At 39.6% G+C, this 16,593-nt stretch overlaps 1 protein-coding gene across 1 annotated transcript; it reads left to right on the top strand.

Annotated features, from left to right (window-relative positions):
* Window positions 1-9,564: 9,564 nt before the first annotated feature.
* NPVF (neuropeptide VF precursor) lies at window positions 9,565-13,244 on the top strand. The gene is made up of 3 exons (XM_010185803.1): window positions 9,565-9,736; window positions 11,520-11,895; window positions 12,775-13,244. The coding sequence occupies exons 1-3, from the start codon at window positions 9,599-9,601 to the stop codon at window positions 12,780-12,782; spliced, it is 522 nt and encodes a 173-aa protein (XP_010184105.1). The 5' UTR covers window positions 9,565-9,598; the 3' UTR covers window positions 12,783-13,244.
* Window positions 13,245-16,593: the final 3,349 nt, after the last annotated feature.

Raw genomic sequence — 16,593 nt, 5'->3', positions numbered from 1 at the left:
CTGGGGGTGGGCTTTTTTTTCTAAACTAATGTCCTATTTTAGGAGTCTTGGCAAAGCAGATAAATCAAGATAGATTTTTTAGCATATTTCTCCACATCCCAGACTGAAGAATAAGACTGAATTATTATTATGTGTCACACCCAGCATCCTGTTGTTTATAACAAAAAGAAATAAAAAAGGCCCACATGTGACTGATCCTATGATTCTGCAGTGGTAATTTTCTGGATTAGAACTGGAGCTAACTCAGTGTTCATATTAAAACTCCTTTCCAATATTTTTTGTTAATCTACAGTTGCAGTCCTACAGACATGTCTATTATACACCCATTAGTCTGCATGTGGAGACAGAGGTTCAGTTCCTCTTGGCCACAGACAGACTTTTTGACCTATAGCATAATCACTGAAAGTTGTACTGAAAGATGTTAGCAGAGACACTGAGTTTTTCTAAATGCCAAGGTCAGTCACTTTCATCAAAAATCAAAAGCTTCTGGGCATCCCCTACCTCTATCCAAATGCTTTGAACTCTCCTAAGCAGCTTCCCAGCATGACTGCCAAGTCTGTGATGCCTCTCCTCTCAGCACTCGGGGTACATTGCGTAGGCTGTCCAGCTGAGCTGATTGTTAGACACAAGTTATTTATTGATTTGCACTAAATAATTGGCACAGTTACCTGTGGAGCAAAATACGGCTGTGACGCTACAGCAGCCTAGCACATGGCACTTAAATCAGATACCTACTGTGCTCATCCCCTTTTGCCATGATTACCTCCCTGCCACACTCACAACTAATCAAATTAACAGTTACGCCCATCTGTTCTGAACCAAAATTCATGGCATGGTGTTAAGGTGGGCTCAAGCCCAAGTCCTGCTTCTTGCTCAGGCCTGGTGCTTGCCTGTGGTGCACCAGCCTGACCTCCCATCAGCCTCCTGTTACAGTGACATCCTGGGTAAGAGGCTGGTGAGATTAACTTTAATTGAGAAATTAATATACAGCAGGGGGCAAGAAAGAAAGAAGAAAATATGTGTAACTGGGAGTCATACAGCTGTTTGTCATACAGAGATGTGAAATTGGTGGTCATTATGCCCTTCTGCGCCTGGACAAATAGTTGCTAAATGAAACAGTCTTTAAAGAGACAAAGAGAGGCAGAAAAGGAGCTTCCCCGCTCTGCCCCCAGCCTCTGGCAGCCTGCTCCAAAGAACGATTTTAATTTTTTCTACAAAAACAAATGCAAGAGTATAGGGAACTATATGACAGAACTAGGTGACTGTTACCAATATCTTCTGTGATGTACTGTTCTAAGTAGAAAAATAAACAACTCACTACTGTAAAAAATTACAGTGCTGTAAATCCACCAGGGGATTGTGGTGATATCATAAACTATAAGAGCAAAGCTCAAGTGGCCTTATACAGTAACCACAATCCAGCGATGGAATTATAGCCCTATAACTCAAAATTTACTTAGTTCTTACACTTCACAGAGCAAGGAATTGAGCTTTGGATCTACGCCCTGCACAGACTGCCCAGGTTTGCTCTTCTCCTCATGCTCTTTCTGCCTCTTTTCCTTCACAGGCACCACACACAGCTCTCATTGCTCCTAGCCACTTCCCTTACCGTGCAGCAACTGCCACCAGAGCTCCTTTGCTATCGGGACTAAAAGTTTAATTTTGTGCCTAAGCAAATCTATGCAAGGTACAGTGAAATGAACAGAAAAGGAATTGCCTTGGCATCTGATAAGGATTTTGAGGAACAGTGTGGTATTAAAACTTCCTCCAGTATATGTTTATCTGATGCCCAAGCCAAGACATCAAGAATTAAAAAGTGACTCTTCCAGGCTATCGCCAGCCCATCCCAGAAATGTTGGGCACTGCTAGCAGGATCAATAAATTTTGCACTCCTAGCAGGATCAATAAATTTTCTTTACTCATAAATTAGGGGGACACTGTCCAACAGTTTTGAAATACTCTCAAAAAAAAAGGGAAGTTATACACAGCTGTTTCAGTATATACGGGCTCCAAACCAGCGCAGCAATTAAACATGAGTAATCCTGGTTTTTTTCTCTATTTCTTTTCAGTTGAAAATTGCATGTTTCATCCTGTATTCAGGTGATAGATTTGTCCTCTCAGTGTTTGTTTTTTTTTTCCACTTCTTCACTGGTTTTCCCCATTCAACTGCTCTGAGATATCACAGAGGAGCTGCAGAACAGCCAGTGCATGGGCTCCAGTACTCATTTGCACCTTATCATTCCCAGCCTTCCCATTAGAAACTTTCTGATCCCATGGTCACACCACAGGGATCAGTTCTTCACAAGAATCTGTCCTCCATATTTCAGATGAACAAGAATGTGCAAACAATTTAAAACAAAATAAATTGAGAGGAAGGGAAAGTAGTGGAAAAGAGTGACACTTTTCACACCACCATAAAAATTTCAGTGCTGAAGCAGCCAAGCTGTCCAGCCAGCATAGCATGTTATCTCAAGCAATATCCACTATTACATTTCAAAGCAAGCTGCACACAATCTGCCATAACTGGACAACTGTCTGCATTGTTAATCATGCCTGGTTTCAGCCAAGCTGGTACCTCTCTTCCCAAGCCCTGCTTCAACCAGCTGAGAATCCTTGACTCTCTCCCTGGGAGGTGGCCATGGCAGGAGGCTTGCTCAATGGCTTTCTGGCTCCTGGCAGGTTCCCATCACCTTTCCCAGGTCAGATGACAGCAGAGAGGTCTGTCAAGCCTTCTTCTGGCTCCAGCTTATTTAATCAACAGCAATGGGAGCCAGCGGGAGCTGGGAAGCCTCTGGAGCTGGCAAGGAGCTTCAGGCTGCCTCTCGGAGGCTCAGTTTGCCAGAGATGTGCACAGCCCTGATCATGACACAGGGAAATTTGTGTCTGAAATGAGGCAGAAGCCCACCTCGCCTCTCCCTATGCTCATGGTGGTGGGATGGGGACCTTTTGAGCTAGGAGCATGAGTTATTATTCCTATGCAAGCAACAAAAATAACTGCCGGTTGTGGACCATGGCCCCAGTGTGTTGGCTGTGTTGCTTCATGTTCCCTGTCACTTTTCCACAATGTAAAGAGATGTTACAGGCCTTGTGGCTAACACTCAACTCAAGGTTAAGCGACGGCACAGTCAGCCTCTTCATCACCACATGCAAAGTTCAGTACTTCCCAGTGAAATGCTGTTTCCCATTCCAGGATACTGTCTAACGTCACTGTCATAAAACAGCAAGACGAAAAGAACAGATTTTTCTCTCCTTTTTCCCCTTTAAAAAGCTACATTAAGAAAAAGAGAGAGAAAACCTTTATTTTAAATAAGCTCAACCTGTTTCTCCAGCTTTGTCAGTAAAATGTTTGCAGCCTCTTTATCCCTACAAAAAACATAGGTGTTTTCTTTCAATATTTTTCCTCTCTTAAATTGCTTACATTTTTTCTTAAAGTGAAAATGAGACCCTGCAACTCACAATTCAGCTAATAAATAGCATAATCTTCATGTTCCTCAGTGTTTATATACCAGACATAGGGGAACTATTAAACAAGCACAGTGTTTCTAGAAAAGCATCATTCTGAAAAAGGGGTACAAGGAATGAAGGCATCTGTATCTATAACTAACACAGGTTCAAAGCTGAAAAAGGGAAACATGGAATAATGAATCTATTAAGAGTCCCTTGGTTAATAGTTAACTTAAATAAAAGCTGCTAATGATATTTTAAAGTCCTGAAAGAGTTTTTAAGACATAATTTAATGCTGTATTTTTTTTCTTATGCGCTTTCCATTGCTTCCTGCGGACCCTAGATTTAATCAGATTTCTCATTCTTCTAAGACTTTATGAAGTCTTTCTTGATTTGCAGCCAACCAAAGCACTTTTAATAATGTATGGTAAAAGGGTTTAATTTTTAATAGACAAGAACGGGCTAGAGATGCTACACACTGTAGCACATTGGTAAGTACAGTATTGTACTCTGCAGAGTAGTTAGTAAAAAAGAAGAATGTATGTATATCCCAAATGTTACTGAAAACATGTTTATTTTATTACTAACACAAATGTATAATTGAAGAACCTGTCTAATCTGGAATTACTGTTCACACCTTATTTACCAAGAAGATAAAGTCGTTTTCAGCTTGTTACCATAACTTAAGCCTCTCATTTTCTCTCTCTCTCTCATGCTGTTCTGCTGCTCCAAAAGCTCAAGAGGAAAAAAAAGTGCCTATTACAATGTGAAGTTACACATTCATATCCTGGATTTAGCAAAATACGTTCTATCACTGGACACTGATCCACAGAGGTTAACCTTAAAATAAGATTATTTGTACCTTGATATCTGTGTGCCTTTGTCCTTTGTTTACTACTACTCAGCTAACAAGAAAGCTCAGAGCTATATGTAGATGAAAATCTGGTTTAAAATTGAAGGTCTGACTCTGCAAATCAGAGAGAACTCTTTCACAAAGGTTGTTTTTCCTTACCAAGGTATAGTACACAACAAAGGGGGCTTTAACAGTAGAGTAAATTCCCTTATTCTGCAAAATCCCAAAAGCTGAGCTAATGCCTCATTAATAAAGAGAGAAATTATCACTGTGCCCACAGTAATGGTACAGATGTTGAGGTTTATACTTGTGGTATTTCAGCAGTCATTCCTGATTTAGTATTGGTTTCCTAATGAGGCAAATCTGGTTCTCTGTGCGTAAGTATGTGCCTGTCAGTCACCCCTGATAACTTGCAAGCCTAGAAGCCAAGTTCAGTTGAATTTGGCAGGAAGAAGTCTTGCTGAAATTCCACTTCATGATAACAGTCATGGCAAGAGAGGACAGACACACTGCTCATGCAGGGATCCTACAGTAACGTTAATCCTCACTGGACCTCAGAGAATACCCTCTGTCATTTACTGTTCATTCACAAGGTCATGGGAAACCAAGCTTCACTGTTTCCCCTGATCACTAAAATATTTACTCTCAGTGAGAGAGGTACACTAGGCCTACATACATACACAAAGTCAGGCTACTGAGTGCAGTGGAGGTAAGACAATCTGCTTTAAGCCATATATATTCTGGGCATATACACCTTGGTTTGTGCACCAGAACTGAAGCACAACACAGCAAAGCCAGCACAACCCACTGCATGCCATAGGAATGGGTGAAAAATGAACAGAATTGCTTGCCAATGAAAATAAATTATACATTTTTAAATCTTCTTACTTCAAAATGAGCCATAGAATAGGTCATATAATCCATAATGGCAAAATGAATATATTATGAATGATTTATCATTATGGAAATGCACAGATGCTTATTGGTGGCATGAGTCATATAACATGCAATTTTCACGCAATATGTTGTTAATAATGGATAAGGATTTATCAGTATATTCTTATATAAAGAAAAAGCAATATTAAAACTTGTTCTTTCACTGAAATCAAATAACTTACTGTGCATTGAGTTGCTTATGAAATTGAACTACTCTTGCCATTACTACTAATTGCATTTTAATGTCAAATTCTTAAAGCAGATATACATCAAGTTACTGCAGTAACTCATCACAGATCAGATCCACCTTACTGGTGTACTACTAAGCCAAAATAAATGCTCTTTCCTGTGCCTACCTAGACTAAATGAAAAGAAAAAAAAAAGAAGCAAGCACTACCTTGTTCCAGTTTGTAGCACACACTTGCAGGGAAACTCAAAATTGGCCCTGTCTCTGAGACTTGTTTCACATGTAGCTGAGAGGGCTTGCTCCTATTTAAGTGGGGAATTTTCAAAACAGAAGTTCAGTTATGGTTGAGTTCTCTGAATAGCTTGGGAGATGAGTGATGTAAGATAGTCAGACAAAACAAGTGTGAGACAAGAAGCTAAGAGCTCAAAAGTCGTTTTCAGCAATACTCAAAGCCCCCTCCCCTCCATATGCCTTAATCAGACCCCTTTGTGGATTAAGCTGGAGCAATGCAAGAATAGACAACCCTCTGTCTCAACAGTGTTGCCACTAACAAATGTGTCTTCCCTCCTCAAATAAATTTTATTATTATTTATGATAACTATAACTATTAATAATAAGAATAAATTTAAATAATAATCATGCCAGGATGCATCAGCTGCTTCAGTCTGAAGTCAGCCAGGCCAGCTTATGCCGCTACCAAAGACAGTCTAAATAGAGCAGAATTTGCAGTCACGTTGACGAAGAGTGCTCTCATTATCCATTCTGGTACTTGAGCACTAAGGTCTGACAAGTCCTTCCTCAGGAAAGATAATGAACAATCATTGTAACTGCTTAACTTGAAATTTCCAAAGAGTTCCTGCTGTAGAGCCATCAAAGGCAAATTAATCCATAAGAAAGTACAGGGAAGTACAGCTTTCTGACTGCCTAGCATGCAAATCAGCTGAAAACTTCACTTTATGTTGATTAGAAAATCAGCATATGTAGGAGACAAACTGAATGTCAAGACAGCCTGATGCGGCTTAGACAACACCAATACATTTTCCTCTTCTGTCTAGGGAAAACAGAATTTGTATTTGTGCCAAACAACGCAGGAGAGTTTTTGTATCTTGCCAACTCCATTTAATTTAGAAAGCAAATATCTTCACACAGTTAATTGAATGACCATTGATCAAGAGAAGTTCATAAACCAGCAGCCAGGTAAAAGGAAAACCCAATGGTAAATGACCACATGTTAGGTATTAGAACATGAATTGCATTCATTATTGTCTTTATTGTCACCATAAAGAAAAGGAACTTGGAAAATCCATCTGTTCCCACAGATTGAAGCTCCCTGACAAGAGGCTCCAGAGAGTCAGGAACACATACTCAGGCAAAAGAGACAACCACTGCTCCTGACCTGCCAGAGCACTAAGAGGACATGGGCTCCTTTTAGTGGTCTCCTCCATTGACATTCTCCTTTTAATCCCTCTGTTTTCCAAACTTGGCCCAGACTTACAAACACCAAAATTTTGGTATTCTCAAAGCTCCATTTCCCTGCCAAGAATATTTTTTTTTCTTTTAAAAGCCACCTACTCTTAGAGTAGGTGGGCTAATACTAAGGCACTCTGAGGACACATTAGGCTTTCTTACTTCCTACATACATCTGTTTATGTAAGCACATATAACCACTCTCCACGAATCACTATTGGTCCAGTGCCTCTTCCCTCCCCATCTACCTCACCCCACTTTAAAACATCTTGTAGAATAGTCCCAAAGAATGTGAAGTGGAAGCATTGTCCCTTGAGACTATGCAGAACTGTGCTTATTCCCACCATCCTTCACTTTTTTCAGCAGTTTTCTGAAGGAAGCGTCAGATCTTTGAACCCAACCTTTTCTGCTGTCAGCTGGTGCCAGAAGGATTACACTCAGCAAAGAAACAACAAGCAAATGAATGTAAATAGTGTTTACAACAGCAAGGGAAAGCGGCACACAAAAGCCAGTGGCTGATTAAAATGCATTCTTTTCTCACAGGGGCTCCTAATTAGCTTACTAATACCATTCTCTTCTATTTTAACAATTTAATGGTCTCCTGTCACATAAAAAATGAGCAGAATCTTTCACAACCTCTCCACCTGGCAAAGTTCACCTGAGAGAAACTCTTCCCTTTTCACTTCCAGCTCTGTCAATGGGATTTCCCTCTTCCCTGGGAAGGGATGCATTTTCCCACACACACTGTGCTGGGCAGGTTCATCTGAGATGCCAGTAGCAAGTCCCCCCACCCAGCTCTCCCCACATCTGTGCTTCCAGATGTTACCTCTACATCTGGTTCCCAGGTCAGTACTCAACTGGTTGATCCCTTAGTCTCAGGTGCACCTCCTTAGCTCATTTGGCATGGCAAACCAATGCTCTGGTGTCCAGAAGTCTATAGAGGCCCTTATCTTGGGCATGGGATTACTCCTGATCCCTTAACTCATCCCCTAGAGCTCATAGAGCTCATGGGAGAAACTCCAGCACCCCTCTGATGCAGATACACCATTTATCTAGAATGAATATGAGGAATGATGGTAGGTGGGCAGGCACTGAAGCTGGGCTAAAGAGCAGCATTTCACAGGAATTACCAGGCAAGATGTTACACACTGTCTATCCAGTCCACTGTTCACCAGAGGGTTCACTAGAAAGTATGAGAGTCTAGTAGTAGGCATTGGACATCTCCCCAGCCCCCTCATGTCATCCTTTCCTCAAGAAGGCTTCAAATTCCCTCTAAAATTGCTTACTCTTGTCCCCTTCTAGGAGACACCCCTAACACACTGTCCTCCCACCCTAGATGATTCCCAGTAATTAGAAGAATTGGAGGAGACAGGGACCATGTATCTATCAGGAAGGGAGACAAGATGGTACAAGCTTGAATAACAGGGGCTTGCTGATCCTCCTGCTATCAAATAAGGATTTCTGTTTCAGAGAATCTAAAGCAGAAATTACTCCATGCATGCCACATAACTTTAAACCCCTAAAACCAGGCAACTTAATTCTGAAATGAGGTTACTTGCAAATACTTCAGCTTTACAGCACAGTAAACATACACAGTAACATACTGTCAACAGATAAGCAGTCCACACTATCCATGCTGCCCACATCATAAAACATGTTCTCTCAGGACAATTTTTCCAGTGCTGTGACAGAACAGACATTTTACAACCCTGGTGCTGAATTGCAAAGTAACTTGCCTAGAGTCCAGTTTTCCAGTATGAGTATTTACCATGTGCAATCAAATTTCTCCTTATGCAGCTGATTTTAAGTATAAATATATGAGATTTAGGCAATAATTTCAAGAACTTAAGTATAACAAATGCAAGAACAACACAATATGGTTTTTTTACTGACAGTCTGGCTCACCAGCCTATCTAGCAACCAATTCGGTGTGTACTTTAAGGGCACATTTAGAGTGCAGCCTGAATCCCCTTTTTGAACAGAACACGCATGGGCAGTCCAGTGCTTTCACCTTGTGCAGCGAAGTGGCAGATGGCTTTTTAAAAACTCTCTTGGAATTTGGCCTTAAGAAAACAGATCTAACATAACCTTTGAAATTTCTAAAAACTTAACTAATGGGCAGGTTTTAAAAAGCACGTTCCTAATTCAGTCTGAACACAAATTAACGTGTTCAACTTAGAGCATAGATACTATGTACGTCAATAGATCTCACTGATGCATAACATTTCCTATGATCCGATCAACCACTTCAATAGACAGCACTTGATTTCACTGGGCGAAATGTCCCTGGCTGTACATAACTCTAAACAAGCATTATATGGTCCAAAAGGACCATTTAAGCAGAATAATCCTTCTGAAAAAAGAACAAGGTGGTTTTGTCTGCTAGTGATGGAACATTGTGGCTGTTTTAAGTTCCTACTGCTACAGCTCTCAAATGCAGCCAATTAAGACATATTTTACCAGAAGAAAATATTTGTAAAGTCAGTGTATCCCTAACAAGAACCTATGTTGGTTAAAAAGGTTCATAAAAGAAATACCCAACATTCTTCAAATATATTCAAATTACTTCTCTAATTAATATTAAGAATTTAAGGTTTTGAGACTGATGTCATAGGGAACAAAATCTTTTTGTTTTCTGATCATATAAAATGATGGCAATTTTCTTTTCTGCACAGATTCTGAGCTCTCTAAGCAAGCTTAATTTGAGAAAAATGAAAGTCATTTCAACCAAGGAGTTTCTTCTATTTGCTTTAGCTACAGTGGTCTTTCTAACATCAAATAGTATGTGCCTAGATGAACTGATTAAGTTCAGTCTGCAGAGCAGGGAAGATGAAGATAAATATTACAAGGTAAGACCTGTATTACTCTGACATTATTTGGGGGAACTGTGGGTCCAATCCTGAGGACTTAGATTTTTTTGGCAAAGGCTCTCCTAACCTCATTGCATGGTATTCAGCATTACAGCACTAGCAGTATTAAAAAGGCTTGTTGAAAGAATTTTCAGGAATTTCTTCAGGAATTTACAGTGTAAATCAATTCATGTTTCAGTTTTCTTGCAATACAGCCTTGTGATCAGGTTGAGACTTTTTCTGAAATGTTTCTTCCTTACACAGTGGGGCCTCAATTAACATTCCTGTCAGGCATTTTATGCACATAATATAACAGATACATTATTAATCCAAAATTAATAAAGGCATGCTTGTAATACTCAAAGAATAATGATAAACAGAGAACATTATAAATCTAATACCATTAATGGTCTTAAAATTCTACTCTGGAAATTGACTATAAAAATATCTTTACAAGGTTGCACATTTATTATGTCTCAATAGATGCCAAATCAAATTTGCACATTTCATCTGTATTATTTTTCTTGTCTGCCCTGCAAATACTCCCTGGGAAATGAGAGCCAGCCTCTCTTTTTGACTCATCATCATTGGTGTAATAAATATCCTTCAAACCAAAATACAACTTTAATTATGCTAGTGAAATCCTGTGGTCTTCAGCTTACTGTCTTTTATATACTTCAGAAGAGGTGTGCAGGTGCAATCAGAGAGATAGTTTATTTACTATTTTAATCATGGAGTAGGACCTAGAGTGGTTCATTCTCCTTCTCTCACAATAGGTGTAGAAGCTCCCGGGGAAGTCACCAAGTAGGGAGAAGGAACTAAAATTAAGATTAGTAGCATTTGTGTCTTTAACAGAAATTAAAACACATATTTGTACATATTTGCTGTTAAGGCTTGTAAACTTATTTTTGTCGCAAAAATAAGTGATTTTCAACATAATCAGGGAAGGAACACTGCTATATAGAAAAGGGTCATTTTGATATAGGTATTTTTCAGAAAACAGCTGCCCTTTATATAATGAGACAGGTAATATACCAGGCTCAGTTCTTCACTGTATGCCAGCATAGAGAAAGTAGATTTTGTGCTGGTTGCACAAAAATTAGGAGCCCAGGAGCTCCTAATGCATCTTGTGTACTAGTGGAGGACGAAAGTAACTTAAAGCTCAGGGCAGTATCTGTGCTCCAAGGCCAGAACAGGCATGACGTGGATTGGACCCAAATGCTTTTACATTCATTTCCCTGGCTGTTAGGCCAGCAGGATATTGGGTCAAAAGCATCCACATCCAGTGCTTAGTAAGAAATGAGCTACACCTTTAAGTGTTCATCCAGACCACATGAGTGAGAGGCTGAGTCTGTGTCAAGTCCCTAAACATAAACAGCATCTTCCCCTCCAAACAACTTCAGTTGATGATATTAGCACATGCAGATCTGACAAGGACTCTTGTCCACACTTAACTGATGGCACAGGAACCAACACCTATGCCCAGAAATATTTCCCACTGACACCATTTGAACAGTTGCGGATACCTATATGGAGATGTGTTCTTGTGGTCAGTGTACTGAAAAGGTAAGTGGGACAATGTCTGCATATGAGGTAATCCATATGAAATAGCTCATGCTACAATGGAGGTTAGCCAATACATCTAAAAAGCATTAGATAGCCAAAAAAGAGTGCTATCCAACAGCTTTCTAAGGAGATCTGGAAATGAATACTTTGTGTGATTAGTAGCTGGAGTAATAACCTATAAATGATAGCATCCTTTTTTTAAATTATTTTTCTTTAGATTAAAGATAATATCCTGGAAGAAAAGCAGAGGAGTCTCAATTTTGAAGAAATGAAAGACTGGGGATCAAAAAATATCATTAAAATGAACCCCCCTACAGTAAACAAGATGCCAAATTCTGTTGCTAATTTACCTCTTAGGTTTGGAAGAAATTATCCAGAAGAAAGAAGCATTAAACCAATTGCTAATTTGCCTCTGAGATTTGGGAGAGCTTTTGGAGAGAACATACCTAGGCATGCCCCAGATGTATCACAAAGGTTTGGGAGATCTCCCCGTGTTAAAACAAGTTCCATTCAATCACTTCTAAATTTGCCACAGAGATTTGGGAAGTCATTGCCCGACAATCTGTCTCAAGATGCTCAGGAATCTGAACCAGGTAATACTACACAAGTGTTCAAGCCATATTTTAAAATGCATATTGAATCATATGTTAGCAATGATCAAATACAACCAGACTTCCTCAAGGAATATTCCCTAAGCACTTCAATATGAGTCCAATCTGCCAAAAGAAAGATTTGCAGTTCAGCAAATCAAAAAGTCTCATCACAAGAACTAGTACAGAATCTCTTCATGAAAACTTTTCTAATGAAAAGATGCCAAATGTTCACATGTCAAGATTAGGTTTCACAACACTTTTTTAGATCAGGTTTCATTCCGAAAAGTTTAAAGCTTTGGTGAAAAAGGTTCAGAATCATTAAAATATCCCATTTCAGCACTATAAAATGACAAAACAAAATTACCTAAAAATTACTCTCCCATTTTCTAAATTTATGCAAATTAAAGCTCTAAAAAAGGACAAAATTCCAAGCTGAATTGCAGCATTTTGAAAATGTTGGGTTTTTTTCTCATCTAAACCTATTTTTTTCAGTTTGTCTTACTGAGACAATGTTTGAGATTTTGGTTCTTCTTTCCAAGTTCAGATGGAAAATTTGTTTTGACATCTCAGAAGTTTTTTCAGGATAGGAAAAATATTTCCTGCCCATTACTAAGAACAATTTAAACCAGCTCTTCAGTAACAGCCCTTCTTATAATTTCTGCTGCTTTATCTGAACTGTCCATTTGTCTTGGAACGAAGTTTCAGTTGGCTACCCCTGACTTGCATCTGACACATGAGTAAAGTAGAAGTTCAGGCCAGGAAAGATAACTGATCTATAAGAAGCCAAGATTCTTTCTTATTTCATTTGATTCCTTTTATTCCTTTCTCGCTGTTTCACCTGATTATAGCAGATTTTGTTTTATTTGTCTGATTTTTTAGGGATATAAATTCTAACAGTTGCGTTAATATTGGAATGAAGTCATGAAGACAGAATCTGAAAGACTTGGAAAAGCTGCAATGTGTTTTCAAAACTAAAGGTTGTGAAAAGGAAACATGAGAACTAAAATGCAAACCTGTCTTCACGCTATGAATAATGTATTTATTCTGTACAAACCTGTGATGAATAAGGCAATGCTAATTATAGTGACTGCTGTAGTAGTTTACTTCAGTGGCAGCATAGCATAAATTCTATTTAATTCTGTGCAACTTATGTCCTGTTGGTTGTAAAACCTAATTTCAGAACAATGGCTGTATAATTGAAAGCATTTTAAGCAAAATTAAAAGAAGCATAGCATGAATAAAGAAGCATGGTACAAATAAAAAGAAACCTACAGTGTGAATAACAAACAGAAGCAAGATCAAAAACACTGGTACCCTTTGTGTCACATGCAGCTAAAGAAAATCAAGTGAAATGTAGAGGAAGCACTTCTCCTGTTGTTTATGCATCATGTTAGATATAAATCTTAAAGGTGACTTGTCAAGAATTTGCCACAAATAAAACCTAGCTTCTTGGACTCCCACAGAGGAATAACACCCAACCAAAGTCATATTGTAATGCAATTATCTTGGGTTTTGTATCTGAGATAATGCCCTCCCTAATGTCCTACAAGATCTGCCCTGTGGGTGTCCCAATTCCTCTGTTAACGTGAATGACATTACAGCTACCAGATATACATGCAGAAGGTGCTACTCCATTTTAAGCTCATATTTCCAATTCTTACGAAAACCATTCCCTTATAAGTGCAATATTGTGTGTTTAGGCTTTCTCCAAATCTGAGTTTACAGTAAACTTTGAAGAGAAGCTGAATTTGCACCTGTTACAGGGAAGCCAAATCTGGTGGACTATGAGATCTAAGGGATTCTTTCTTCTTGCCGTCAGATGCTACATTACCTTGACACCAGGTCTGGCCAACGGTGGTGCTAGGCATCTCTAAAAAACCATCCACACTATACAGCCACAGCTGACTACCAACAGACAAGAGAGCAGCACCTTTAGAGTCCCCACATACACACCAACAAGGCCCATATAAACATACAAATGGGCTGATCCTCTTCTCACTCACAGGCTAATCAGACTGAAAGCTTGCTAGCTGATCTCCCAGCCAAATACAGGCAATCAGGTCCCTCCAGTAGCTGTTCCAGTCCTGTGTTCTCTCCAGCAGCTGGCTCTCAGGCTCTTGGTCCCTTCACTGTTCCAATCTATGGTCTCACTGGTAGCTGGCTCCCACACCTCTTCTCCTGCTCACCAGTCAGTCCAGCTTTAAATGCATATTAAAATCACACCACTCACTCTACTTACCAGCTAGCCTGGCTTGAAATTTGCTAGCAGATCATACACACATACACGTGCACAGGAGAGAGAGCACACTCACACAGGAAAACATTCAATTATTGAGTTTAACAAGAAGATAGGACAGTGTGATGATCAGGCACAGAGCACAGCCTGACAAAAAAAGTACTGACAGCAGCTTGACTGCATGCAGCTGACCACTTTTATCCTCTCCATTTTCCCATGCTTGTTCTTCTCTCATGTATCTTGATCCTTCCCTTTGACTGTCTTTGGTTCTCCCCGTACATCCCAAAATAAGTTTAGCACTTTCCCACATCCCTTAAAACATCCCATAATAATTTTTATGTGATCCTACAAGCCCTCTCAAATATCCCATTGTGAGTCTGCTCTTTCCCATGAGATCCATGATAACCAGTTACAGAGCTCTGGCTGAACCTCCTCAAGGCATTGAGTGGTTCCTTTAAGGTCCCATCAATCAGTGATCTAAGAGTTCTGCTCTTTGTTACTGTCTTGTTATCTTCTCGGGCTTGGGTATCTGAGAGTTTAATTTATTACTTCTCCTGTCTCTTGTCTTCATCTCTTATGCTGAATAAGCAGTAACCAGATATTCTTACATTCTACATATCTTTAGAGGAACCTGGAAAAAACTCTTATCAAATTGATCATTTTTATCAGATAAATTTATAGTTGAGACAGAGCCAGAATTGCCATTCCTTTACAAAGTTAACAAGGCTACTTGAAACACAACACTATTCAACCTGTGACTGGTGAATCTAACTCAAACCAAAGTAGTGAGACTACAGTCCTGAAAACATCTAGTCTCTCTACTTACTCAGATTTGACGTATCAAAGAGATAGGGACATCTAAACAGATTATAAACAAAGAGATTGCACCTTTTGAAGGTAAGAGTCCCAAATCAATCTTTGGGCTTTGTGGAATCATAGAATCAAAGAATGGTTTGGGTTGGAAGGAACCTTAAAGACCACATAGTTCAAGCCCCCCTGCCATGAGCAGGGACACCTTCCACTAGACCAGGTTGCTCAAAGTCCCATCCAACCTGGCCTTGAACACTTCCAGGGAGGGGGCTTCTCTCTGAGTGTCAGAAAACACTTTACATAACAAGTGCTGGTGAAACATCAGTTTTGCAGCATAACACTTGGGTACTAGAGCCAAGTCCATGCTGAAGGACACTGGTCAACAAGTAGTCTGTGTGGGGGAAAGTCCAGGATGCAGACTACAGAGTAGAAGTTTTGCCATTGCCTGGCACCAGAACAGGATGTCGTCCTTTCTCTAGTCAGGAACACTGTGGGATCTTTAGGTGATTTACAGTCAAATGTACAGCAGAAGGAAATGCCCTGAACTTTGAGTTGTGTTCTGGTCCTGCACATCATATGAACCAAAAGCAAACAAGATTTGTAAGAATCCCTGAACAGCAACAGAAACTGGTTTTCTAAGCCACATATCACCTAGCAACAGGGAAAGGGTACACATCAATTGTCATTAATGATGGCTGTTATGGGAGGAGAGCAGAAGCCCAAACATTGGCCCAGCAGCAAGTACAATTAGGTTGCCCTCTTATTGCAAGCTCCAAAGCACGGATACAGGAGATGGTTGATGATTTATTTTCCCTCAGCAGAGGAAGAGCTAGGTGAAAAGTACATAAAGGAGGAATTATGCTATGCTGTGCAAAATTTCTGTTTGGTTTGAGAGCATGCGAGCCAAGAAAACAATCATTGGATAGTGCAACGGGAAGAGAAGGGGCACAACAGGCAACATACATTGCTAGAGCTGTTACTCACCACATTATTTATTATCCATATACAGATATTATTCATGAATTGGGAAAAAGCAACGAAAGGACTCACGTAAATCAAGTGACAGACTATCAAAGCTTACCGGCATGAATTCTGGTAGTGTCCAGGAGCTCCCAGCCTTCCCTGCCATCCACGTAATATTTATGTCTGTTGTAAAAGCCTCCATGAAAAAACACCACCAGGCTTATTTTAGATTCTGACTTAAGCTTATAGAGAGGACAGGTGACAATCTATTGATTAATTTAGAAGTCTGAGGGCTCACTATGTTGTTGATGACAATATATCATTTGGACAGATTTAGTGGAATGCAGAGACACTGTTGTTTTACCCTCAGAAGGAAGTAAAGATGTGGGCATCTGGCATTTGAAATCTTTCAGTCTTAGATTCACTTCAACTGCTTTTGCAACTGCCTTTTACATTTTCTTCAAAAGATGACAACCAGGCTAGCCTTGGTCAGGCATAAAACACATTTTTTTTTCCTTTCATACCTGTGCACATGGATCCTATGAAGTGATTAGCCAGAAGTATCACCTTACCTGGAATCATATCTAATTAAAAATATGGTGAAAACCAGCAGAAAAGGAGTTGCTCTTACAGATGTCATCCCAATTATCCACTTAAAGCCTGAGAGTTAACCAGTGGAAGAAATATTT

The sequence above is a fragment of the Mesitornis unicolor genome, unplaced genomic scaffold (genome assembly GCF_000695765.1).
Source record: "Mesitornis unicolor isolate BGI_N332 unplaced genomic scaffold, ASM69576v1 scaffold2346, whole genome shotgun sequence".
Lineage (NCBI taxonomy): Eukaryota > Metazoa > Chordata > Aves > Mesitornithiformes > Mesitornithidae > Mesitornis > Mesitornis unicolor.
This window is presented reverse-complemented; position numbering and strand designations above follow the sequence as displayed.

What these genes read in the sequence shown, in the direction of transcription:
- NPVF (XM_010185803.1), top strand. Translation starts at nt 9,599, where the DNA reads ATGAAAGTCATTTCAACCAAGGAGTTTCTTCTATTTGCTTTAGCTACA. An exon ending in ATGAAGATAAATATTACAAG is followed by an intron (nt 9,737 to 11,519) that starts GTAAGACCTGTA and finishes ATTTTTCTTTAG; the next exon opens with ATTAAAGATAATATCCTGGA.